Raw genomic sequence first — 25661 nt, 5'->3', positions numbered from 1 at the left:
GGGTGGAGGGCGCCTTGGATAGATGTGTTAATGTAGGATTAAACGGATTCAAGAAGGGGAGACCACATTCGGCAGTGATTATTTTTTGGTCTTTATTCATGGGAATTTCGTCCCAGGCATGCTAACCACTCGCCACTGTATGAGTATGATATAGGATGTCGGTTTTCCGTGTGAAAGCTTTGGATTTTATAAGTTACAGACAACTCTTGCCCTTCCTAGGGAGATGTGCATGCATAGTAGGATAGCAGGCATGGAGGGAAAAGGAGGAATTCGTTCATGGTCGCAAAATACACTCAAAGAGTAGCGGACTATACCAAGGCACGTTTGTGCCGTCTTTGCTACTGGGGCACAGTCTACATACAACAGCAAACGAGAATATGGGTAGGGGGTTAAATCCTTTCATGCACGATGTCTAAAGAACATTTTGAGATATATTTCCCGATCAACTCCAGAAAACGCCATCATGAAAGCCCCGACTAAAACGAGGCACATGCATTCGCAGACATAATAGCAAGCCATCCCGAGCGTCGAGTTTACCTGCGGCTTGTCTTGCCCATAGAACGCTTGCCAGCAAACTGTAAATGAGGTTAGCAATGATTTCGCGACGAAGGAGCAGCAGTTTATAAAGTGGCAACTTACCAGATGTTTGGGCATGGTGGTACCGACGTGTCGATCAGCCTCACCCTGCTTGGCCATGCGGTTCATCTTCCTCTGGCCCAACTTCATCTGTCTCTCAGCCTTCTCCTTAGCCTTCTCATCCGCCACACCGTCTTCGCGTCTGTTCATCTGCGGGCTTCTGGCTCTGCTCTTGGATCGCAGTCTATCACGAGGAGTAGAGTCGACATCCATGGCGTCGGCATCCTCAGTACCCATACGAGATCGGGTGACAGAACGTCCACGTGTGTTGGCCTGAGCCCGAGCTCGAAGGCCAAGATCTGTCGTATCGACACCCAAAACATCGAGTCCTTCCTCGAGCTCGGACAGAGGTTGTTTGACGAGTTTGCGAGGAATGACCGCGCGGTTCTTGAGAGACTTGCGCATCCGGGCCTCGTTGCGAAGAAGGGCCTGCTTCTCTCTAATCAATTCGGCCTTGGTTCGAATTTGCGCCTCTTCCTCATCGTCAATCTCTTCCTCCGACTCGTAGAAGCCCTCAGCTTCAAGACGCTCCTCTTTCTTCCTCGAGCGCCTGCAGCTTAGCCTCGATGTCAGGATCGACATGGTCGTAGACGTTCTTTCCATCGAAGATCTCGGGGATACGGTCTTGTTTCCACTCATCGTTCTCGAGCAGATAATCGGCTCGGAGATCGACATTGTAGACACCAGCGCCCCCATTCTCCTCTTCGATATCACGCGCCAACCTCCGTCGCTCGGGGTCGGTCTTCTCGTACTTCTTCATGTTCTTAACAGCCTCGGGGATGAAGCTCTCGCGAACAGGGCCATCGGGGACAGCAACATGGATACGCTTCATCACGTCTGCCAGGCGGCCACCGACGTCGCCCGAGTTGTTGGTTCCTGCCTTGACCTTTGCGGCGGCACGGTCTGCGATCAAGCGCTCACAAGCAGCGTTCTTGACTTCCTGGACACCTTCTTGGGTGTTGCAGCTTAGCTGGAGCATCTCGACATCGGCGGCGGTGAGCAGCGATTGGAACTCCTGGGCCGTCTCGGCGTCGAGGTCTTCAGGTCTCATAACATCGATCTTGTTGACTACCAGGAAGACGAGCTTGTTGGCAAAAAAGGGGCTTCAGCGACTTGAACAGCTCGATCTGCGCGTGCACGGAATAACCACATTGCTCACTCAGGTCGAAGAAGTAGAGCAGAGCAGAGCGAAGATGGGCAATTGCCGTGATGCTCTGGAGCTCGATAGGGCCCTTGGACTCCAGGGGGCTGTCAAGAAGACCGGGGGTATCAATAGCCTGGAATCGAAGATACTTGTAATCAAAGTGGCCGACGAAGAGCGACTTGGTGGTGAAAGCGTAGGGCTCCACCTCGACATCCGCTCGGGTGACGGATTTCAAGAAACTGCTCTTGCCCACGTTGGGGTAGCCGCAGATCAGGAGGGTACGTGTTGTCGGGTCAATGGAGGGAAGTCTGCCGAGATGTTCGCGTACTTGATCCAAGTACAGCAGGGGATCTTTGAGTCTCTTGACGAGCGTTGCCATACGACCACTAGAAGAGCGAGTATAAGCTTGTGTTGACGGTACTCGCCGATGATGGCATTGTTTGGATTGGGGAGGCACTTACAGCGCGGCGCGCTTAAGCTGTTTGCACTGGTACAGCGACTGCGCATATTTGATGAGGCGGACGTAATCACGGCTGATGGTCTCAACGAGATGCTTTGCGGTAGATCTGTTTCCTTGTCAGAACTCGCCTCACGTGCAATCAATCGTTGGGCTAACTCACATTTGACCGAGAGAAATCTTCAAATGATCCCGTCTGTTTGTAAGGTGAAATGGGTTAGCATGTAATACCAGGTGTGGCCATGGCCACATAAAACCTTGAAGCGTCGATGAGTGCGGAAATCCACTGCTCTTCTATCGAGATGGTTCTGCGCGCTCGCAGGCTTCAATGGGAGAGTAGACATTGACGTACGAATACAAAGTGTTCAGCCTAGCAATCAGTCAGTTAGCGAACGAACATTTGATGAGCACTCCGAGGTTCGATTCTCCTCTCATTGATTGGGTGGCGGCACATACAGATCGGCGTGGAATGGATGAATATCGGCCAGGCGCGGGAAGCCGTTCAGAATGGCATCGAACTGGCGGCAAAGATGTGAGCGACAAGTCCGACATAGCAAGCGTGTTTCCTTGGTCTTCTTTTTACGCATTCCCGATGCGATCGCGCAGAATCATGTACAACGCGCATCGCAGCTGGTTTGGAGGGAAAACAGGATATGTCTGTACCTTTTCGGTGCATGTCTCCGATGTGAATTTGACCTTTCGGGTATAGAAACCTCGAATACGACTGATCTTGAAGCCCGAACGAATCTGGGTAGGAAGTCGGCGCTGAGTGCGGCTCAGGACGATGTCGAGAAACTCCTGGCTCGTGGGCACCGGGGTGATCTTGAAAGAGGGAAAAAAAAAAAAGTTAGCATCCTGCCGGAAGGGCCGCAGCAATCGAAGCGCCGCCGCAGTTTTCTTCTCTCCAGTGCACACTTACGTCCTTCCAAGTGGTCTTCATGTTGGCGGTTGGGAGGAACTCGATGTGCCGGAGAATCGAGTGAGTATGGTTTGGTCGGGAGGGCGGCAGCAGGGTGGTGGTGTTTTGTCAAAGAATGCGCTGCGCCTGATAAGTGCTGCTACCGACTGGACGGACTGGCTGGGTGGTACAAGCAGTGCAGTATATCGTGTATATGGGCGGTTTTGCCTCCACGGAAATTTTTGGCGGTGAGTGCCGGCAGACATCCCAATCAGATTTTGATTTTGCGCACTTTTACCCCGCCAGCAATCCACTGATAAGTTGATGCCAAAGTGGGCTGTCCCACCTTACAGAGTCAAATCTGGACCCCACCGGGACTTACATCCAAGAGGGACCAGAGAATCAGAGTTGGCGACGGAGGGGGAGGGGAAGCGGGAAAAAAGAAGAGTACATGTACATACATGGTCATTTTTCTTGTTACTCCTACTTCGGCTTCTTGATTTTTAATTATCAAAAGCAATTGAAGCGCAGAAAGAGTGCTCTCTTTCCTACTTGTCACTCCCTTGTCCATCTAGAACAACAAGCAAAGGTTCACACCTAAACCCACCCCCACCTAGTATAATCTCAATATACCCTTCCTTTACAATGTCTCTCGAGTCGTACAAGGAGACCTTTCTCCAGGCCGCCCTGCGCGGCCGCTGCCTGCGCCTGGGCACCTTCGAGCTGAAGTCGAAGCGCATCTCGCCCTACTTCTTCAACGCCGGCGACTTCTACCGCGCCGACCTGCTCTCGGCGCTCGCCACGGCCTACGCCCACACCATCCACAACCACTTCTCCTCCGCCGCCGCCGCCGGCTCCGACCTGCAGTTCGACGTCATCTTCGGCCCGGCCTACAAGGGCATCCCGCTCGCCACGGCCGCCACCCTGGCCCTGTCGCAGCTCGACCAGACCCGCTACGGCAGCGTCGAGTACTCGTTTGACCGCAAGGAGGCCAAGGACCACGGCGAGGGTGGCTCCATCGTGGGCGCCCCGCTCAAGGGCCGCCGTGTCCTCATCATCGACGACGTCGTCTCGGCCGGCACCGCCAAGCGCCAGGCCATTGACAAGATCCGCGCCGAGGGCGGCATCGTGGCCGGCATCGTTGTGGCCCTCGACCGCCAGGAGACCCTGCCCGACTCGCAAGGCAGCGCCATTGGCGAGCTGCGCCGAGAGTACAACATTCCCATCGTTGCCATCTTGAACCTCGAGGATATTATTCATGGCTTGAAGTCCGGCGCGTTCGCCACCGAGGACCAGCTCAAGGCCATTGAGGACTACCGGGCCAAGTACGGAGCTAGCGATTAAGATGTTGTGTTGTTTGGGTAACTTATAAGACCAGTGTTGGTCATGAGTGAACAAAATGGGAAAGTAAAGTTATACGTCAAACCATCCCAGACAACAACCTCTTTTTGAAGATCACATCGATGAGTCTAGGGAATCAAGCACAGAGTTCACGTGTGCCACAGATGATAGCCGAGCAGAGCATCCTCCCAGTCACCAGAGACCAGCCACCCATTCGAGAAACATCGTCTGGGATAATCGTTACGATGTGTGCACGAGATAAGTATTTGGTAGAGAACCGTACTCTGTAAGTCTATGGATGTCTAACCGCACTATCCCGCCCGCTTCTCGAGAGAAAAGGTAACACCCTAGAGTCGATGCAATCTCCCAAGTGAATTCCAGAGATCAACCGCTGCTTGTCGCGCGAACAGCCCTGGCTGTTGGGTATCAAATGCCGGCACGACTGCTGATACCAATGACGCTATGCAGTGTAAATGGACGATGTAAAAAAAAGAGAGCAATCAATCATACCGTACCAGGCATGTATGTAGGGAGGTCATGTAACCCCCTCGTGGCATCGCTATCTTGCATATCTGCCATTCATGTACTGGTTGGCTTCAGACCAACACACGGGAGTGCCAACCTCCTTGGAGGGGTCTGTCACGTTCTATGCTTCGCAACAAAAAGCGATTGGAGTTGGGGGATCAGCGATGGTTACTTTTTTGGTGGTCCGCCCAGAATGAATGTCTGCAAAGTCTTATTAGCACCAGTAGAAGCAAGGCAGTCTTCTATAACTCACCATGTCATACCACCCCCTCCCCCAAACTTGGCTTGGGACTGCCCTAGGGACTTGAAGCCGAACCGGAAATAGAAGTCGACCAGGTACTGGATTGCACTGTCAGTCCTAATTCATGCTTTACCTGGGGCGAAGTTCTACTGTGGCGGGAAACTCACATCTTGGCATATCAGAGATATCCGGTCCGCAGTGCCCGAATTGTTAACCTGTTGCATGTACGACTTCATAAGCAGCTTTGCGAGCCCACAGCCCTGTAGTTTGGGATGTACAGCCAGCGAATGAAGGGCTACAGTGCGGCCACTCTCTTGATGGCCAAGCTTGGTACAGTTGGACTTGACTGCCCGGAAATCTTTCGGGTAATCCATTGCATCGTCCGTAATGACTTCGCCTTCACACTTGGTCGCAACCACATGAGCCAGCAAGACACTGATCGCGTCGCGGCCCGTCTCAACTGGCCAAGCAGTCCGTACTGTGTCGATCTCAAATTCCTGGGCCTTCTCCGCGGTCACAGTCACGAACAGGCCCATGCAAATCTCGGCGCTGTTTGAGAGACGGTACTCGAACTTTCCATGATATTTCAGTTAGACTTGGATTCCACAATATTGCGGCAACGGGCCAAAACAGCGGAAGCACTGACCTTTTCGCGTGTGCAACGGTGCTCGGGATCGCTAAAGGAAGCATTCTCCAAGGCCACACAAGACTCCAGATCCGATATGGTGAGTGGCCGGATGTTTGGCAGAAAGGGAACCGGCAAGAGCTGCTGGATGCGGGACTCTCCTCCTGGCTTGGACTGGCGACGGCGTGTTTCTGATTTTATCTGCTGAAGCTGGACCATGTCATCATCCAGGTCCTCGGAATCATCAATGGCGCCCTCGTCGGCGTCGTCGTTCTCCGGGCGCTTGAGGGGGTTCTCGCCGCGGTCTGCCATGGCGATGCTTGTGTTGGGTGAAAGTAAGGTTCACGTCACACAGTGGTCAGGAAAACAAGTTAAGTAAGGGAAAGCGGGGATGACGTGGAAACGATGGAAGCTATGGTTAAACAATCGTCGAATAAAAAAGGCGTCGATTTAGTTGATGTGGCCGTGGGAGGGAGGGGATTGTATTGTTCAGTAGTAGTAGGTCAGAAGGGACATTGACATGGAAGACAGAGACAGAACTACCCAGTTGCCAGCCTTCATCCAATACCTCAAGCTTAAGGTACGTAAGTCCACTGGTCTAATAAGGACCACAAAATCGAGTTATTCCAATTGCCTCGTTTTGCTCGACTGTCCCAATCTTTGCGTGTTCCTGTACTTACTAATTCTGGGCATCAATTCAAGTACTGCGCAAACGTCCAATCCATGGCAGTGGCATGGATCAATGTACATGATCGAAGTACATGTAGCTTTTTGGGGGTGGGATCTGCTTAGCCCGGACTTCAGTCCTCCATGCTTCAGCGCCCTTCTGGAGGTTGCTGGCCAAACCAGCCAATGGAAACAAAGGCACGCCGAGAGATGTATCATGCAGGAGCCGGGGCTGAGGTGACTTTGAGCCTTACTTTACGTTCCATTGCCTCAATGCCCCTTCAGGTGAGTTGCAGCACACAGCAACAATGCAGGTACGAGTGTACATGTATGATCATCGGCGCGCCTTCTTTGAACATACATCAGTTACGACATCCGTCTGGGGTAACGAGGTGGGCATGGACGGGCATACATATCACCTACGTGGAGGCAAGAGGGCAGGTAGTAGGCTCGAGTTAGCATGCCGCTAGAGGGGAAGTTGTGCAACCACTGCTGACCTCCTTAGCTCCTCACTCGAATTGGGCCTTTTCGTGCTTACCGGTTGTGTGTAAAAGCAAAGCCTCAAGAGTTACGGGGACAGGGGCATCTACCACACTTATGTACTCCCACAACCTTGCATTGTTTGCCCAACTTGGCCCCGACAGTTTGCAGTTCAGCAGCTTCTAGGTCCATTAATAGGTAGTATGCAAATTATGTATTCAAGTATAACCCACTTTTGATGTTACTGGAACCGGATTCTGGCTCGACACCTACTGGATCTGTACTATTGGCCACGCGTCACCCATTTCCATCGAGGAATCAATTTGCTGTATGTGTATGTATGTGCTCTAGGGGGCTCGGCAAAGCAGATGGGAAATATGTGAAATAATTTGGAAAGCCAGTACCCAAAACATTTTTACGCATGTATGCATCAATATCAAAGGAGTGGATCCGGTGCCCCAAATATGCTGTAGGAAACCAGAGGGTATCATTGCGTTTATCATCTCCGTATATCGTACACTTGACAATCCGCCATCCTACCATGCCAATCATGTCATCGCGCCCGCCACCTCCCTGTTTCAAAGCAGTGTGCATTCTCCCTTCATCCCAGCAGGCCGCCCGGCAGAACGGGCAGCCACAACTTCACATCTCTCCTGCCACATCCGGTTTTGCTTAGCATGTCCGTGATAGTCCAAGATGCCGTGAAACTCCCACAGATTCTGGGACCGGGAAATCGTGCAGGAAGCAGGATGCTTTGAATGAAAGTCGACGCCAAATATAAAAAAAGAGCCCGGGAAATCATCGCGTTTTGAGGTATTTGTTGCATAATATCGACTTTTTGGTGCTTTTTGTGGTATCATAGGTGTATTCGCCAGTCGATTTGTTGCAAACGCCGTTCCTCCCTCGAACAGCTAACTCATGGTATCATGTCGGAGAGTCGTGGATATATGTCAGGCCATATCGTGTATAGCATGGCCCGATAGCCTTTAGACATCGCATAATGAAAGACGAAGGGGGAAAAAACAGGCATCAACAAGGAGCGCGAGCAGCAAAGGAAAAAATAAATGAAAAAGAAAATCAAACGTGAAATCAGCAACAGAACCGACCAATGCAAAATCAAAGGATCGGGTATTTTGACGACGCCAGGGTATATCCAGCCGAAGGGGTATTGCACGTTCGAGAACATCTAAAAGATGAAAAATCTAACGGAAGGGTCCAATGGGACCGGGTATCCTGAATTTGTAGAATGAGAAGTGGACGGCCGGCCACTGTCTCCCGAGGCACGTGTGCCATGTCGAGGAGTAATGTCACCACCGCCATGGGTGATGCTGTTGGGTGCCAATTTGTTGTCGAACCCGTTACCGAAGTGACGGGTCGACCAAGGGTTGCCGTCATCATCTGGAAGATTGACGCCGCTATCGTTCCAGGGATTGCGGTCAGCATTGAAGCTGCGCGTCGATTCAATCGAGATCAACGACGACTTGGAAACATTACTAGAACCCTTGAAGAAAGTATTCACAGAGTGAGAGCTGTTCTTTCTGCGATCCAGCGATGAAAGAAGCTGCGACGGCTTCCGGAGCTTATCGAATAGAGTGGTAGTGCGCTGCTGCGACGTTTCCTCGCCGAAGCCAGCCTTGGTAGGCGAGTCTGTCGCAACGACAGTGGGGGCATGTTGGAGAAGTTTCGAATCGAAGAATTGGAGCGTGTCTTCGAATGAGTCCGACTTTGGTCGGGGCAAGGCACCTTTGACAACCGTGGCCTCGACGCTTGCAGCAGCAAACTGTGCCTGGAGGAAGTCAATGGCGTCTCGAAGGCCACCGGCATTGTTCCGAGTCAGCTTCCACAGCAAGGTCATGGTGCGGCCCCCGTCGTCCGTCTTTTCCTCGGGATTCTCGTGAACCTCGAGAGTGACTTCGTACTGGGCTTTGAGTTTGCCACTCAGATCGTTGACAAACTCAGGAGACTCGAGGAACTTGACCAGAGACGCGGTTCGGGTCAGTACGAGTTCATGAGTCTCAGGAACCATGCCCTTCAAGAATTGTCAGTTTGCATTTCATCGGTGAATTTAGGGAGAACGTACAAGGAACTCGTCAGCGCAGAGCGGCACCTGCCATTCCGGGCCGGTGACTGTGACCTCGTCGCTCGCTTGCTCCGTGCTTGGGAAGACAATCTTGCAGTTCCATTTCTTCTCAAGCTCTTCGATTTCGGGCAGGCGGGCGATCAGCTGACGGTGATAAAGGCGGTCGACAGTGACCACTTGCGATGTGAATTCGGAGTGCTAGGCCAGAATGTTAGCAGAGTGTATGCACAGTATAGGAATTGTATTGACTTACGGCACGGTCAACCATGTCCAAGATCTCAGACTTGACCAGTTCCAGGTTCTGAGCGTTGCGGGCAGGTGTTCGGCAGATGACGTTATCGACTTTGACATCGTCGTCCTCCCGGCCCATACCACCACGGTCCATAGCATTCGAGAACTTGACGAATACCGAGTGCTTCTTCATGATCCGCTGGATGTGCTGGCCACCGATACCAATGATGCGTTTATGATATTGGTCTGGAACATGGAATGAGATGGAAGCCGGCATCTCCTGTTCGACAAGGCCCAAGCCCTGTTTCATTGAGTCGTAGCTTGGTGCAATCACATCAATGTCAAAGTTGTATTCTCTGAAGCTATCGAAGATGATCTGGACATTGCCTGGAAGGAGAATCCGGTCAGTAAAGGTAAGTTTCGCTTTTGAAAGCTACAATTCTCAACTTACTCTGGGTCATGATCTTGTTGATCTTGCCGTTCTTCTTGCCAGAAACAAACTCTTTGTGCTCGTTGGCTAGTTCGATCTTCACCCTGATCTGGTGCTGAGTCTGGTTGACAAACTTGATCTGGGACAGGACGGCCAGTGCAGCCTTGACGGCATCGTCGGAGCCTGTGATGGTGAAAGTCATCTTGTCGAAAGAGATGTCGGCATCCGAATTGGCACAAATATCGCCCAGAATGACGCGAATTTCTTGGGGGCTAGGAAGCTGAGCTGGTCCGACTTGTTGAATCCACCACGAAGCGTAGTAAAATTGCCCAGCCTAGTCATCGTGATTAAGTCAGTCACTTGGGGTTGTTGAAACAGAGCTAGGGGAAAACCTACCAGAGACATGATCTCTTTCATGGTTCGCTCAATCTGAAGACCCTCGACTCCCTGAACTCGGATCATGTTGCGCTGCGAAGCGAGCGGCGGGAACATGATGTAGGTGCCGTTGTTCTCCATTATCTTGCGCACCTTGTCCATACGGCCCATAAGAACGGTGTCGATCTTGGCAGGCGATGCAACGGCATCCTTCATGAACAACTTAGTACGGCTGACCAGCTCGTGTATCTTACGCTTAGCCAGCTCGATACCTTGAGGATTCTCGCCAGTAATGTAGATTTCTTCAGGGTTTCGACGCTGGGCATTGGCGGGCAGTAGCGGTAGAGCTGGGCGAACGGTGGAAAGTAGATAGCCGTGTTGGTAGCCGACTCGATCAACTTTATGTTCTTCCGGGACCGGCCACACACAATAGGATGCAGGGTGCTCTCGACACGCATGATGTCAAGCGTCCGTCCAAGCAACTTATCAATGAAGATCAAGACCTGTGTTTTCGCATGTTCCGATGATTCTATGTCTCCATAAATTGCAACACGCCATCTCTGGTCACGAATAACCTCGACATCACCGTTGAGTCCGTCTAGCATGGGGCTCAATTTGGGGCCGAGAATGAAGATGTCAACACCGCAGAATTGGGCGAACGTGTTCAGAGCATCGGTGACATGCTTGAAGAGAGAGCCTGCTTTCGAGTCGGCAATGAGGGCATACTCGACATCTACCGTCGTACAACGCTGCAAAGTAATTTCAGTCAAAAGATGTTTGGGAAATAGCAATACAGATTCTCTATGCATACCAGCGCCAACGGGGTCTCGTTGAGAATGGTCTCCCGGCTCTTGTGCACTAGTTCCGGAGCGCCGGACAGACACACAGTCGTGACCTGGCCCTTGAGGTGTTTGGGGGTGGTCGAGATGACGTGAGCCTCGATGGGAAGCGGCCCCTTTGTGAGTTCCATGCACATGTTTCCCAGGTTGGCGACGTTCTGTGCGTGGACGGGCAGCTCGTAGATCGGCACGTCGTCGGGCGCATCCCCCGGGTGAGTCCATCGCATTACTGAGTCACCGGTAGCGTGCAGGATCTCCTCGGTGTTGGGACCGGCGAGGTCGGAAGCGAAGGGTACGTTGAAGGAATAATGTATTGTGGTGTCAGCAGCGGGCGAGGGACTTAAGGGCGGAGCTCCCGGAGCGGCAGTCTTTTGATGAGGGTTTATCGATGTCATGTTCATATTCGGTCTCGATGACATGCCGAAGCTAGGACTCATCCTCTCGGGCCAGTGACGCATATTGGCGAGCTTTTGCATGATGGGTAGAGGGCATATACACGCAAAGCAGCAACACGAAGGCCAGGAAATCCGACAACAAGGATGTACCGCCGACTGGGGGAGGAAAGGCGTGGGTGACGGGAGGGATGGGGTATCACTGGGGGGGAAGAGGGAGGGGAACGGGGGGAAGGGAAGGGGGAAAGTGAGGGTGCGAAAAAGAAAAGGAAAGAATGAGAGAGTGAGAAGGAAATCGAATCAATCTCAAGCCTCGCTCTTCCTTTGGCGCAGAGCAATACCACCTCAAATGCAAGATGGGGAGAAAGGTGGGAGGAGTTGAGGCGTAGTGAGGAGTAAGGAAGATGGTGAGAAAAGAGAAGTGGTGGTGTGGTTGTGGTATGGTGCAACGAAGTGTGCGCTGTCTGCCGAGCCAGAGCAGAGCCAGAGGACCAGAGGCGCTCAAAGCTACGGTGCTTTCTCTTGCTCTGCCGGGGGGCGGTTGTTACTGGCTAGGAGCAGGGTACTGACTGGATTAGATTGGTGCGGTAGCGGGTAGCGGTGCGTCCTCCAGTTGGTAGGTTAGCTGGTTTTCTTGCTGGGTACATCAGCGCCGGTGGAGCGAGACTGCTGGGCAGGGAAAAAAAAAAACCGTGCACTGATCCGCCGACGATACATTGAAACCTCCTCCTACCAGGTTTGTATCAATGTATCTTCCAGCTTTAACCTCATGAACTGCCCAGAGTCGTTGCTTTGAAACCTACATGGATATATGCAGTCACCCCTCGTATTATGCTATCGATTGGAGATTTGTTTGGACGATACCCGGGGTCATCTCAAGGTAGAGCCATAGATCTTCAATGTATGTACAGACCAAGCCCATCTCATCTGCATGTAGCTTCCATATATTGAGGGCTGAATTTAAGTAAAGGTTCCACCTTTCGTCGCCATGGAGAGAGTCCAAAGGCTTTAGTAGTAAAAATGTGCCGTTGAATGCCACCTAGAAGAGAAGATCCAAAGCTATGTATGTCAGTATAAGAGTGTTTGTTGCCAGGGCAAGATCAAAGTATACCTAACCCAAGGTACAGAAGCCCATGAGCGCGATAGAATGAGAATTCTACCTACCTGTACGTACACTTGAAGTATAAATACCAGGTATGGTAGATCATGTTCCCGTCTCTGCCCAAAGTGATTTGTGACCCACCGTATTGAAATCGAATCTAGGCTTATCAATCACTGCATCTACTGAGTATTGCGAACGCAACATTTTTGCGAAAGACTGGTTCCATGACAGGGGGTCCATCCAGGCATCCGTGGTTCTCGTGCAGATTCTGGCTTGCAGTGTGATCAAGTCTACCTCCTACATGTAGACAGACAAGTTGCCGAGGACTGTCTTGGGTAATTTTGTTCATTCCTATGTATCTGATAGTCCTCTTAAGGTAACATGAAGTATGTAGGTAGGTATGTAGCATTCTCGGCAAATTGGCTACCTGAGAGACAGACTCCAGAGAGACAGGCTGACCATTTCGGCGAGGACCTCCACCGTTCTGGGATTCCATATTTTACCTACAATCCGGACACCTTATCACAAGAATCCTGGAATCCTGGCAGAGTAGAAGAAAAACAGGCTGCTGGGCAGGGATGGGCAAGGATGCAGTAACCTTAATAGGTTGACCGTGTCATAAAAGCCCCCAATGGGTTTTCTAAACAGCGCTCTGCCCTTGGGAAACGGGCCAATACCGCGAGGCAAACACATAAAGCAATTCGAGCTCAATTTTACTCGTGTCTCGACATAGCCACACAACCAACATTAGACAGGGTCCACACAATCTACGAACGCGCATGCCCTTGTCCCTACCTATGTATGTATGTACGTCTTTGATAGTTGCACGAAAATCCTTTGTTGACATCTGAAATGACTCGCCTGCCCGCAGACCCCGTCCTTCACCATCCCTCATTCGGGTCGCCTCGATGGGTGTGACCGGACCCTTCCACTACTGGCGTGACATTGGCATGGTCACGTACAAACATCCTGAAGAGACGGACTTGAAACCCGGACTCCAGTGTACTTTGCCGGGTTCTCGACGAGATCTTCCTGTATCGAGAGGGCGAAACATTTCAGAGTCGGCCTATTTGAAGCAAATGCCCACGGTCCTCTTCCATTGACAATTTATGATACAACGTATGTAGCTATGGAATTCACAGAGACGATGGTCCAAGATCCTCTGTAATGCAACAAGGTAAACCTCGGAGACGTATGGCATCAGGTCAGTTTGCATACCCCGGCCGCGTATCCGTAGTTAAATGTAGACAAAACATCGGGTTTTCAAGAGGTTCGTCTCTCTTCTTAAGCTCTCGGGACCAGATACGCAGAGCATCCATCGCTCCTCGTACTTCATAGATCCTCCACATCCCAACGATCACCCTAGCGGCCGGGCGATCCGCATGCATCTGTATCATCTAGCGCCCAAACAGGAGCTTGGGAGAATATCAATCAATTGCTAAGGTACTGTAAGCAAAAAAGGGCATTCATTCGTCCGTCGTGTCTGCTTGCCAGACCCATTAGACACCATTTGGCGGGCTTGATCCGGCTTCCCTCGATCTTGAACGGATGGGACAGGTGGTGCAAATCCACGTCAGCACACTCCGGACTTCACAGCAAGAACGCCGAATTCCGCAAATGCGAATGACGAGTACTTTTGCTTGTACTGGAAGAATAAAAACGGTACGCCTCCATGTGCTTCTCTGGGATTCCTCAGCCGCGGGGCCCGTATCACGTCAGTAGTACCTCACGGTATTGCATACTTCCGACCCATTCTTGTTTGCCGGTCGTAGTGGCAGTGGTTTATGGGTGGTGGGGCACACATAGGGCTGGAGCCTGGGAGGACCTCACCTAGTCTCTCGACAGGAGTATCCATCTGTATATCCATCCGTTCTTTCGCGAGCCCCGGTGACGCCGGCCCGGATAATTTTGCCGATCCCGAGATTGCATGGTGAGGAGACAGGTGGTTGATGAAAGTCCCGCTGGGGCCGCTCGGCGTTCTCTTTCATTGCACTGTTTGCATTCAACATCGCCATAACTGCATCGCACACATAGAGGCATAAAACGAAGAGACAGGTAATGTAACTTCAGTAAGTACGTCTATACTGCTGTAGGATGTTCCGTTGTATTGTCAAGCGCGCACTTCTGGTGTGCAGACCCTCCCTTTTCCTGCTCCAATGGAAGACACTTGAAAGACCTGAGCTCCTTCTCCCGTCTACATAGTTGGTTGGTCACATGCTCCTTCCATATCCCTAATGTGCTATCAGAAGTTGAGTAAGTATTGTATTGTGAAGCGCCTCTATTGACCTCCAAATAAATCTTATTACACAGGTGACTTGCCACTGGACACCACGCCCGTCAGTCAACAAGTAAGCTAGATACAACGTGAAACGATCATCTCGTAAACCATCAACGTCATGCTCCAGGCCGGTTTCCGGAACCGCCAATATATACAACCTCAGTGGGGTTCTGTTTCTCTGCAGTCACCCCTCCATGTAACTTGAATCGAATATCCTCCCGTTACCGGTACACCTCCCTACGGCCATCCTCGTAGACAATCTCGCGCTGCACCGTACGTGGTGGCTCAATGTACGCCACCTCATCGTCACGTAGGGCAGGCCTCTCATAGTAACGTTCCATGGGACGAACGCTGTATTCGCGCCTGGGCATATCCAACTCTGCCGGCCTCACACTATACTCGCGATATGTTGGAGGAGCAACTTCGCGCCTCGGATCTGGGAGAATACTGCCAGCGTATTCTCGAACGGGAGCTTCAGAGGGCCTTATGCTTTGCACTCTTGGGTATTCGTATCGTACAGGCTCCTGAGGCCGAACACTGCCAGGCCGCATAGCGTATTCCTGTGTCGGCTCCGGCGGAAGTCGCCTTTCTTCAGTGCCCCGATACTGGACATATTCATGACCGGAAACAGGAGGAGGTACCGGATGTATAGAGTAGTCTCGTTGACGATAGCCACGGTAGTCTACGGCGCCATACTCTGGCTGGGTCACCACTCTCCGTTGTGACGAAGCAGGAGAAGCCCGCCTGTATATTATACCGTCTTGTTCAAATGTGCTCGATGCAGGAAGACGCTCGTAGACGAGTTCGTGCTCAACCGGTCTCCCAGGGGGTGCGACGGAAAGACGTGAGACTGATGGCATAGGCGGGGGCTCAATATACTCACGTCCAAACTGGTCCCTGATAATTCGTGTTGGGGGCCAAGGGGGGCCCATTGTAGTAGCAGACCGTGATTCAGCCCTCGCAGGAGACCGAGATCGAGCCCTGTCAGTCCCAGGGCGAACACTCATTCGCCCATCGGGGTAATAAGCAACGGGCTCTCGATAAGGCGTATCAGCTACGGAATACGTTGCCGAACGCATTGGGCGCGCCTCAGAAGGAGCGTATGGAACAGCATAGGACGATGGCTCAGGAGCACGACGAAGGTACTGGATCGGCTCATCCAGCCTTCGGTCCTCGTACACGGGCAGGTCAACTCTCTGGCTGCTTGCCACAACAGATTGACGCACATGACGCCCATAGGGATCTTCAATAGCTCTCTCATAGCCAATGGCGACCGGTATTCTTTCTTCTCGCGTGATTCGGGGATCATATTCGTCATGGATTACCTCAACGGACCGCTGTCTTCTGGGCTCATCGTAACTCAGTTCCTGTTGGTTCTGCGATGGGCGCTGGCGCTTGGCCGGTCTGGGGTATTGGGGTGCGGATAGCGGCGATGGCGAGCGGGGCTCGGGCTTGATGAAAGGTGATGCTGGTCGTTCTGCTGCTGCTGCTTTCCTCTTGTTCTTCTTCTTGTTGTTCTTCTTCTTATTTCCCTTTTCGCCTTGTGGGGAGCTCTCCGGAGACGTCCCGTTGCCGGCTTCCTGTCTTAACGCCGCGACTTGGGGCGGCGCGCTGGGTAGGATGCTGATATCGGATTCGGGCGCTTGTGGCTGGCGCGACGTCGCCAAGGGCGAAACATGAGCAGGTTGAGGAGCATAAGGCTGGAGGTCATGGCTTCGTATGAACGGGGGTTCTCGCGGAGCAACTAGGCCTCCTTGACGGTGTTGCTTCGGCCCAGCTCGTCCATCGATATCATGTCTATCATCAGAGCGGCTGGTCGAGCCACTTCCGTTGGAGCTGATTACCATTGGCTGGACTTGATCACCGTCATGCATCCGGCCCTCACTTGAATTTCCGATACCATATCGCGAATACACATCAGGGCCATGACCATGCAACACTAAACCAGCAAGGCTGGCAGCATCAGGAGTTCCCATGCAAGGCCGGGTATTCTGTACCAGCTGGTTTTGATGGGCAGCGTCATTCGAAGCTATTAAGGAGGTCGAGGCTTTACCGGCCGCCGGCTGTGGATTCGCTGCTCTAGCATTTTCATCATGAACTTGAATCCGGGGGGCTGTGATAGTGGTTTCTCGGATCGGGGCACCTTCTGACGCGCTGTGAGCTCGAGGAGAGGATAAAAAGGGCTCTGGAGTATCATGCTGACTGGAATAGAATGTGTTGTTATCGAAAGAGTCGCTTGAGTCCGAGGAGTTAGCAGCTAGTTCAGCATCAGCAGGCGGAGCAGTTGCCTGGACCAATGTCAGGGCTTTCGCAAGAATATCAGGGAGATCCAAGTCAGCCTCCTGCTCAGCTGGCTGAGTTGTTTTACTAGCAGTACGACGTTGTTCTAGCTCTTCTCTGAGGGTCTTTTCGATCCTCTGTCGCTGCTGCTGCAACTCGGCTCTCACGAGCACATCTGATTTTGTGAGTAGGAGGGGATCGAACTGAGCAGCGCCTGCTGCAGCATCTTTGGCGAAGTTCACAAGGCCAGCGGAAGCAATTGCCGATTGCTGCGAGTTGGCTTTGAAGGATTGGGAATTGTCCAAGCGATAGTCATGGACAGGAGCAGGATTCAGTAGGCCAGGAGTCTCTCCATTTGAACCACCAAGCGACGAAGATGTCTGCAGATTACTTTGGGCTTTCGTCGCACCAGACTGAGCTGGTGGTTTGATATGGGGGTGGGAACCCGATAGGACGGCATTTCGAAATTGAACAACTCTGTCATACTCGTGAATCTGTCGCAGCTCATCTTCAGATAATACCGTACTCGGCTGCAAAGCAGGTCCAGTGGCCACAGGCATTGCTGCTATGCTTGCTTGTGCCATTATGGACAGATGCGATTAATTAGCAAAGCTTGAAGCATCCAAGAACCCTCAACCCCCGGTAACAGAATAAAAGGCAGATGATGGTATGCTACACAATCATCAGGAGGTGTGTATCGTGAAGCAAGGTCAGTCGCACGTATCGTACAAACCGACACAGCAATGCAGCGTTGGGAAATGAAGGAGGTACGCGTCAGTCTTCAACGGCGAGCAAATGTTATGGTGGTTTTGGATGTGGTAATTCAAATAGGTTAGCAGAGGGAAGGCTTGCTCGGAAATTGGTCGGAGGCCGGCAACTGTTAATCAGCCAGCTAGCAGCCAAGGTTCTGGCTATTATGTATGGGCCCCAAAGAAATAAATGGGTCATCTTACATATCGACCGCACCCAGCCACATGGGGCTTGCGCCCATCAATCGAAGGTCTAAGTCGTAATGTAATACAGTATCACGCTCGCCGGTGACTCAATACATGTGGTCCAGCGCGGAAACTAAAGGACAGTTCCTGCTTTCAGAATATAAATCGAGGTGATAGAGACTTCGACAAGCTTCATGAATGCTAGACTTTGGTGCACGTTTCGCACGCCTTTTACGCGACCATTAAAAAGTCCGAATCACACTCAAGCCGCCGCTCATCAGCTTACCGGCTATCCCAAGGCATATAATCGCAATTATTATACACTTTCTTCATCCCATTTACGGAATAAATCTGAACACAGCAGCAACATAGCCAAAACTCATCCTACTTTATCGTTGAGATCGAAGATGGGGTCGCAAACGGGAGAACCGCACAGAAAAGACAGCAGGCCTGTCCTGTTCTTGTATGCAAAATTGCTTTGTCTATTGGCTGCTCTGTAACTATAACTAACATGCATGTTAGTGACATAGATAACTGTCTATATCCTAAGAGTAAGTTTCTCACTTGCTAGCCTTGGGGCAGTATCAGATTCACTGACCCCCTTGCAGGTGCCAAAGTCCATGACCTGATGGCAGGTCTGATTGACCAATACTTTGCGAAGCACCTCGGGGTAAGCGAGGAAGAGGCTGTCCGACTCCATAAGGAGTACTATCAGAACTACGGGCTGGCCATCGAGGGCCTGGTGCGACACCACCAGATCGACCCTCTCGAGTATAACGCGAAAGTTGACGATGCACTGCCACTGGAGGGCATCATCAAGCCCAACCCTCAACTGCGGAAGATGCTCGAGGACATTGACACGACCAAAGTCAAGACTTGGCTCTTCACAAACGCTTATGTGAACCATGGCAAAAGGGTCATCCGCCTGCTTGGCATCGAGGACTTGTTCGAGGGCTTGACGTACTGCGACTACGCGGCTGACCCCATACTTTGCAAGCCTCACCCTGACATGTTTGCCAAGGCCATGAGGGAAGCAGGAGTCGAGCAACCCGAAAACTGCTATTTTGTTGGTAAGTAACATTCAAGCGCCACTCCTGAAATGGCAGTACTAATTTCTTCAGACGATTCGTACGCAAACTGTGTTGGCGCGAAGGCAATAGGCTGGACAGCAGCACATCTAGTGGAGGAAGGAGTCAAGGCTCCGAGGACCCCGGCGTCGCAGTATCAGATCCGGCATCTAGAGGAGCTGCGCACTTGCTATCCTCAATTCTTCAAATCGACCGACTAAGATCATTATGCCTGTTCCCCTCTAGACTTCCTTTTATACATAGTTCATTACGGTGTAGAATCTTGGTATTAGGGCGTTAATAGAATCCAGAGCTTAGAAGGAAAGGGGTGCTCTTTGGGTGTCCGAGTCCCCTGATAGTGATCTCAAAGCAGCTGACGAGAAGCAATAGACTTATTTCTTTGTTTTGTTCGGGTTCCCTACTCCTATAACGCCTCGGACCTGGGTATCGTAAATCATGCAGCCACATTTGGCATCCTACTATGGTCTCCGGATGCTTCTGATAACCTCGTCAAGGTTTGACATGATGTCCTTCTTCTCTTGGATGGCCTCTTGGTGTTGGGCCTCGGCCGACTTCAACTCATCTTCCAGCTCCTTGATGTTGCGCTCCTGATCTCGCTCGCTGTTATCTAGACCTGGAAGTATGGATATGAGGTACTCGATTTGCTGCTCCTTGGTGATGAGATCCTGCGCCAGCTCGACTTGTGCCGCCTTGAATACATCCGCTGGGTAAGAGTCGACTACGCACTGCCCATTAGCATTGCCCGAAAAGCCGGCCAGCACTTTCCGGTCTGCAATCACTAGCTAACCTTCTTGTTCGGCATCTTTTGGCAACTGCCGAATCTCATCGTTGGGGCCCAGGGTCTCGAGGTTGTGATGTCGGTGGACGTAGTGTATGCAAGCGACGAATTGCTGCGCCAACTGCGAAGGAAGCCTCAGTTAGCGACGCGCAATTTTAACGGTTGGCAATGGGCACAAACCTCGTCCACTGCATCCTGCAGCTGCGTGAGTCGATCGCCCATGGTAACGCGCCAATCCTCTTTGGCAAGGACAACTGTCGGATAAACAAATGCTTTGCGACTTCGATGAGGAAACTGGCAGGTGGTGTAAAGATGCTTGCATCAGTGCAGTTAGTGGTTAGGTAGCGAGATGGAGCTTTGGTGGGGTCTGCCTGTGCCTGTGGTTTTGGATTACAAGGGTCCCCAGAAAGCAAGAATGCGACCTACTGCCTACCTTCTCGAAGCAGCGCGCTTGCTATCACGCCACCCCTGAAGCAGGATCTCGATATTTACCGAGACTCATATATTACACCTTATGTTGATTCTACGCTCGACCACTTTTTCCCCTTATAATGAGCATTTATTTATCCTCCGGGTATCGTAGTGTTTGCCTGAGAGCCACGCGAAACATAATTGGCATATCTCACTACAAGCATAATTTCATCTCCGGTCAGTCGCGCGCCGCATCTGCAAGAACAAAATCGAAAACAAAATCGAAAGATGATTTGGACGACGCTGTGAGGTCAATGGGCGCTCTTGACGCCGGAGAACACTGTGATATTGCCACATATGCGGCCTATGCACAACGGACTGGACTGGACACGAGTTCTACTACCTACGTCGGCACTCACTATGAATACAAAGTGGCCTCCACACTGAGGAACTTTGGGTTCGACCTCAAGCGAGTGGGAGGCCGTGGTGATTTCGGCATCGATTTGATCGGAACCTGGCTGATTCCGTCAACCCCGCGCCCACTCCGGGTCATCATGCAGTGCAAGGTTGCTGCCACCAAGACAATGATCGGGCCGCGCCTAATACGCGAACTCGAAGGTGCCTTCGTTGGAGCGCCTTCGGGATGGCGAGGCGAAGGAGTCGTTGGCTTGTTGGTAGCGCAGAAGCCTGCCACCAAGGGCGTCCGTGACTCCTTGGGCCGCAGTCGCTGGCCTATGGGCTTTATTTCATGCCTGCCGGACGGCAAGGTGCAGCAGATGCTCTGGAACCGCCAAGCAGAGGATCAAGGCTTGACTGGTCTGGGTGTCGCCGTTCGCTTCTCCGAAGGCGACCACAATGCGCAAGAATTGGTCCTTACGTATCAGGGGAAACCTTCAACGCCGTAATCGAACGACTGGGAAACTAGCACAGTTGCAAGTGCATCTTTTTTCTGCCCGCAGACCAGCAGAGGAAAAACCTTGCCAAAACATATTGCGGCACGTTCCCTGGTAAAGCGGAAACCCAATTCAGCAGTCAATGGCTGCTGGAAGAGCCTTCGTAACACGACCACCGGGCTTCGAGGCTTGTGATATGTCCATGTTGTCGAAGCCCCCAACAACGCTGAAGTCGATATCGTCATTCTGATGAACCGGTATTCTATGCTTGGTTCGTACAGGTCTCTTTAGATGGTCCTAGCATTCGGACCGCTATAGATCACCTGCGCTTAACGATAAGGGGGATGAAGCCAATTGGTTAATAATATGTTGTCAACTTACCCTTTGGATCGTATCAGATTACGTCAAGCTAATATTGACCGAAATAGCCGAGAGTCCAAACCTTTGGAAGGTGGCGACGGGTCTGGGAACGCTTGACTCCGTTATGAGATTATCTCCAGGGCTGTAAAATGGGGAGCATTATGTTTTGGGGCCCCCTTTTCAATACTCTCTGTCTTAAAGGTCGACGTGTATTAGGCAGACATGGTATCACTTGTATTATATATACTTTGCCAGCAGCGCGGTGATTTTGTGAAGGCAAATCACCTAAGAACAGGCAGTCGCACGGAGCAGAGGATATGGATGGCGATCAATAGATAAAAATCAGTTGGACCTCCTTCATTCTAGCAGCAACTGTCAAGATTGGCTTACTTTTACCCCTTTATCACTAATTATCCACCTAGGGGAGGGGGGCTTGGCATGCCTATGTTATAGTACACGACGTGCCACATTCGCAGTAATACCGAGGTTCTCTCTGTCATCGCCCCTACTCGGGCAACCCCTTTTCTATACTTCCACAGCGGTGTCAACATCGAAAAGGGCCTTGAAAGTGATTGCGCTTGACGGAAAGTCATATTACCACCGTCCTGGCTTCTCCTCCTTCTTTGCGCACCGCTCAATCATCCCAGATAGCCGCCTTGGCCTTCTCAGCCTGCTCGGCCTTGCGCCGCTCCTCCTCCTTCTCGAGCTCGCGCCGCTTGCGCTCCTTCTCGCGCAGCGCCCGGTCGTAGGCCCGCTGCTCCTCGGTCAGCCGCGGCGCCTTGACGCCCAGCGCGCTGGCAATCATCCGGCGCGCCACCGCGTCCGTCTTCTCGGGCCGTCGCGGCTCCGACGTGGAATAGGAACCGCCGTTGCTGTCGGCCGTCGCCGCGGAATGCCACGGGGCCGAGTCCGCGTTGTAGCTGGGGGTATTGGGCGTGGGCGGCGGCGCGGCAACGCCGGTCCCGCCGCTGTTGCTGCTGTTGCGCGGCGCCGCAGTGGCGGTGGTGTTGCTGGAGGTGTCCTCGGTGGAATCGCCGTCGCTATCCGACTCGTCTTCCCACGAGTCGACTACGGCGGCTTTCTTGGACTTTGCTTTCTTCTTTGTCGCCGGGGCTGGGTCAAGGGAAAGCCTGGCCATTGACGCCGCCGCCTCGGCAGACTTGGAACTACCAGCCATCCCGGAGAAACAAGAACCGGACTGCCCAAGGTATTGGGTCAACGGTTCAAGGCACGCAATGCAGGTTTTCAGAAGGGCGACAGTGTGGCTTCTGAGCTATATCCTCCAGTATTGCGAAAGACTGGGAGGATCGGAGAAAACGCTTGATATATATATATATATATATATAGTACTATCTCCTTACACGGCAGGTTAATGTGAGGAAGCTAGGAAGCTGGAACGGCGGACTGAAAACCTACCTCCTAGGATTTACCGAAGGGATTTCGATTGCAAGGTAAGAAAGACTGTAACGATCAAACCAAGGTCTAGTCGGTTGCAAAATTCGACGGGCGCTGAATATAGACGGATCTCAGTATAGTGAGGACACAAGAAGTAGTGGGCGGAGGAATTATCTAGAGGACCTCGGACATCGGTCTTGGGGCAAGCAACATCTCAAGGTGATGGTGGGGGTTGCAGGTTGGTTTCCAAAATAGACCAAAATAGTGGTTCTCCAATATTTAGCCTTGAACTCCCCCGCATTCTCCCTCTACCTGGTAAGATCTTATGCCCTACCTACAGCAAGTATGCTCTGCCCGTACTGTACCTTGAGTGCTCTACTACGCAGGCAGATGTTTTGAACCCCTGCCAGGTTTCTTCGAAGATCAGATGTGTAGCGCGATACCTTCATAAAGTGAGGGTACTGCTCGCACGGAAGGATCTGCCTGTGCAGAAGCCGACTTCGTTACCCTGTACAGTCAAAACATACCCATCCTACTGGGTACTTAGGTTATTTTACTATGTTTAATATGCATGGGTTTCTGGCCCTGCGTCGCGTAGTCGTCGTCCCAGGGGTCGAGTTGGATATACCGGCGTAGCTGGATCGGATGGGATTCCACAAAGTACAGAATTGAATAGGGGTCACCAAATCATCATGCGAACCGGATTATGAATGTGTGTCGTTGTTTTTGACGGAAGTAACAAGAGCTTTCACGGAAGATGACGATTGGGAAGAGCAGACATTGCATCTACAATGTCAACATCCGACATTAATTCCATTGCCTGTAACCGCTCGGGCCTGGTGAAGCTGTCCCAGGGGCCAAGCGGAGTTAGAGCCCTATGGATAGTGACACTACCATACTGGCCACAGAGGTCATTGACCTTGCTTGGGCGCATTGGTGAGGTGCCTCATGCTTTTTGCCATGGCATTGCCTGTTGCACATAAGCAGCCGTAAGCCCGATTGGTCCCTGGTAAAGATCGTAACCCTGATGTCGCCTCTGCCAGGGGCATGCAGTTGTTGAGAGCATGCAGTTGGGTGCAAGTTGAAGGCGACTTTTCTTAGGTTTCGCCTTCAAGAAGGTCAACTCCGACTCCGCGCAAAGCCCCCGTAGCCCACGCGGGATAGTCTGCTTTGTTCGGGTACAGATTGGCAAAAAATTGGCGTATGAACGCAGGATATCTATCGGCAATGATGGCATCACGAGCTTCTCTCATGAGATTCAACTGATACCACACATTGTGCAGGGTGAGCAAGTGCGCTGAGACGGTCTCCTTGGCAATATTGTGGTGAACAAATGCCCTTGTGATACCAAGTCCTCCATCTCCCTTCCTGCAGCAGATGCAGCCACAACCTTCCTCGATGGGACCAAAGTCAACACCAAATTTGGAGTTTTTGATATTGAGTACGCCATACTTGGTGACGGCATTCCCAAACCTAGCGGTTCTCGTCGGCCACACACAGTCGAACATATCAGCGCCGAGTGCAACGCTCACGACGAGATCTTCGGGGTAGCCAATGCCCATCACGTAGCGAGGCTTAAGTTCAGGCAACAGCTCCGTGCAAGTAGCAACGACTTGGCAGTAGTCTGCCTTTGCCTCCCCGCCACTGAGACCACCGATCGCGATACCAGGGGTGTCTCTGGCAACCATCTCCTTGCAACACTCCCGGCGCATTTCAAGATCCAGACCGCCCTGAATAATACAAAAAAGGTTCTGGGTTTCTGGATTTTTGTGTGCTGCTATGCATCGGTCGAGCCATCTCACGCTTCGCAGCATGGCCTCTCTCATACGGGCTGCATCTGGAGAGGTTGTTACCAGGACATCATCTAATTGCATCATGATATCGCTTCCGATGGTGTTTTGCAGCGAGATAGAGTGTTCTGGGGTGAGGAGCATAGGCGTTCCATCATGTGGACTCAGAAATCTGACGCCCTCTTCGGTGATATTTGCGAGCTTCAGCAGACTCACCATCTGAAAGCTGGAAATACTTTGTTAGTTGGTGTAGCAAATGGTCGGAGAGAAGGGGACAGAGTATCTCCCAAAGACAAGTTCATACCCGCCACTATCTGTCAGGATATTATGTTGCCATCCTTGTAATTTGTGAGCGCCGCCGATAGCCGCAAGAACTTCTTGTCCTGGCTTCAAGCCCAGATGGTAGGTATTGTTCAGACACAAGCGGCAGCCTGTTTCCTCAAGCTGCTCTGGCGTGAGCCCTTTCAACGACGCTTGAGTTGCAACTGGCATAAACATGGGCAGCTGGACTGGGCCATGGGGTAGGGTCAGATATGAGGCCCGGGCCCTGGTTACGCTGCATCTCGCTACTAAGTCAAAGGTGAGGGCTGCAGAGGACTGGGACGCAATAGTGGCTGCCATGGCTCTTTGCATCACTCCTGCATCTACCCAGGCTCAGGTAACCAGGTTTGTAGATCCAAAGAAGGGGTGTGTTGGTGGGAACCAACGGACCGAACTCCGGGCAAAACCGCGAGGTTAATCGTGTTGATGGAGAGACACGGCTTCAGTTGCAGCGGCTTGGAAGTGTTGGAAGTGACAGAAACTGCCGGTCGACGCCTTGTCTAATTCTGGGCCGACTCTTTCCAGCCCTCAGCCACGAATCTATGAATAGAGATGCCTTCAATGCGCCAGAGAGGATGGTTGGTTTCGAGAGCTGTCCAGCTGAGGAGAGCATGAAAATTCGTGATTTCCCAGTCCATTCGAGCTAGCACATAACGAGAAAACGTGGTTT

General features: G+C 51.9%; 10 protein-coding genes across 10 annotated transcripts; 3 read left to right on the top strand and 7 right to left on the bottom strand.

Annotated features, from left to right (window-relative positions):
* Window positions 1-533: 533 nt before the first annotated feature.
* Window positions 534-3177, bottom strand: PG985_004786 (nucleolar gtp-binding protein 1 protein; the record flags this gene model as incomplete). Its single annotated transcript, XM_066824555.1, has 10 exons — window positions 534-575; window positions 640-1173; window positions 1217-1704; window positions 1796-2166; window positions 2242-2346; window positions 2401-2433; window positions 2590-2607; window positions 2694-2755; window positions 2901-3059; window positions 3157-3177. The coding sequence occupies 10 exons, from the start codon at window positions 3175-3177 to the stop codon at window positions 534-536; spliced, it is 1833 nt and encodes a 610-aa protein (XP_066687715.1).
* Window positions 3178-3780: 603 nt separating this feature from the next.
* On the top strand, window positions 3781-4479 carry PG985_004785 (Orotate phosphoribosyltransferase; the record flags this gene model as incomplete). The annotated part of the gene is made up of 1 exon (XM_066824554.1): window positions 3781-4479. One exon carries the CDS (start codon window positions 3781-3783, stop codon window positions 4477-4479), a length of 699 nt encoding a protein of 232 aa, XP_066687714.1.
* Window positions 4480-5250: 771 nt separating this feature from the next.
* PG985_004784 (uncharacterized protein) lies at window positions 5251-6179 on the bottom strand (the record flags this gene model as incomplete). Its single annotated transcript, XM_066824553.1, has 3 exons — window positions 5251-5340; window positions 5410-5814; window positions 5889-6179. 3 exons carry the CDS (start codon window positions 6177-6179, stop codon window positions 5251-5253), a joined length of 786 nt encoding a protein of 261 aa, XP_066687713.1.
* Window positions 6180-8199: 2020 nt separating this feature from the next.
* PG985_004783 (KH domain-containing protein) lies at window positions 8200-11444 on the bottom strand (the record flags this gene model as incomplete). Its single annotated transcript, XM_066824552.1, has 7 exons — window positions 8200-9042; window positions 9094-9291; window positions 9347-9711; window positions 9776-10088; window positions 10151-10339; window positions 10384-10878; window positions 10941-11444. 7 exons carry the CDS (start codon window positions 11442-11444, stop codon window positions 8200-8202), a joined length of 2907 nt encoding a protein of 968 aa, XP_066687712.1.
* A 3517-nt stretch (window positions 11445-14961) lies between these two features.
* PG985_004782 (uncharacterized protein) lies at window positions 14962-17604 on the bottom strand (the record flags this gene model as incomplete). The annotated part of the gene is made up of 1 exon (XM_066824551.1): window positions 14962-17604. One exon carries the CDS (start codon window positions 17602-17604, stop codon window positions 14962-14964), a length of 2643 nt encoding a protein of 880 aa, XP_066687711.1.
* A 758-nt stretch (window positions 17605-18362) lies between these two features.
* Window positions 18363-19243, top strand: PG985_004781 (pyrimidine 5-nucleotidase; the record flags this gene model as incomplete). Its single annotated transcript, XM_066824550.1, has 4 exons — window positions 18363-18418; window positions 18478-18506; window positions 18564-19025; window positions 19077-19243. 4 exons carry the CDS (start codon window positions 18363-18365, stop codon window positions 19241-19243), a joined length of 714 nt encoding a protein of 237 aa, XP_066687710.1.
* Window positions 19244-19501: 258 nt separating this feature from the next.
* On the bottom strand, window positions 19502-20043 carry PG985_004780 (RNA polymerase II transcription mediator; the record flags this gene model as incomplete). Its single annotated transcript, XM_066824549.1, has 3 exons — window positions 19502-19761; window positions 19831-19942; window positions 20002-20043. The coding sequence occupies 3 exons, from the start codon at window positions 20041-20043 to the stop codon at window positions 19502-19504; spliced, it is 414 nt and encodes a 137-aa protein (XP_066687709.1).
* A 503-nt stretch (window positions 20044-20546) lies between these two features.
* Window positions 20547-21137, top strand: PG985_004779 (uncharacterized protein; the record flags this gene model as incomplete). Its single annotated transcript, XM_066824548.1, has 1 exon — window positions 20547-21137. One exon carries the CDS (start codon window positions 20547-20549, stop codon window positions 21135-21137), a length of 591 nt encoding a protein of 196 aa, XP_066687708.1.
* A 982-nt stretch (window positions 21138-22119) lies between these two features.
* On the bottom strand, window positions 22120-22662 carry PG985_004778 (uncharacterized protein; the record flags this gene model as incomplete). Its single annotated transcript, XM_066824547.1, has 1 exon — window positions 22120-22662. The coding sequence occupies one exon, from the start codon at window positions 22660-22662 to the stop codon at window positions 22120-22122; it is 543 nt and encodes a 180-aa protein (XP_066687707.1).
* Window positions 22663-23977: 1315 nt separating this feature from the next.
* On the bottom strand, window positions 23978-25291 carry PG985_004777 (uncharacterized protein; the record flags this gene model as incomplete). The annotated part of the gene is made up of 2 exons (XM_066824546.1): window positions 23978-24896; window positions 24975-25291. 2 exons carry the CDS (start codon window positions 25289-25291, stop codon window positions 23978-23980), a joined length of 1236 nt encoding a protein of 411 aa, XP_066687706.1.
* Window positions 25292-25661: the final 370 nt, after the last annotated feature.

The sequence above is a fragment of the Apiospora marii genome, assembly GCF_038362585.1.
Source record: "Apiospora marii strain CBS 49790 chromosome Unknown utg000003l_segment0_segment0, whole genome shotgun sequence".
NCBI lineage: Eukaryota > Fungi > Ascomycota > Sordariomycetes > Amphisphaeriales > Apiosporaceae > Apiospora > Apiospora marii.
Note: the sequence above shows the minus strand (reverse complement) of the source record. Positions and strands in the feature narration are given on the sequence as shown.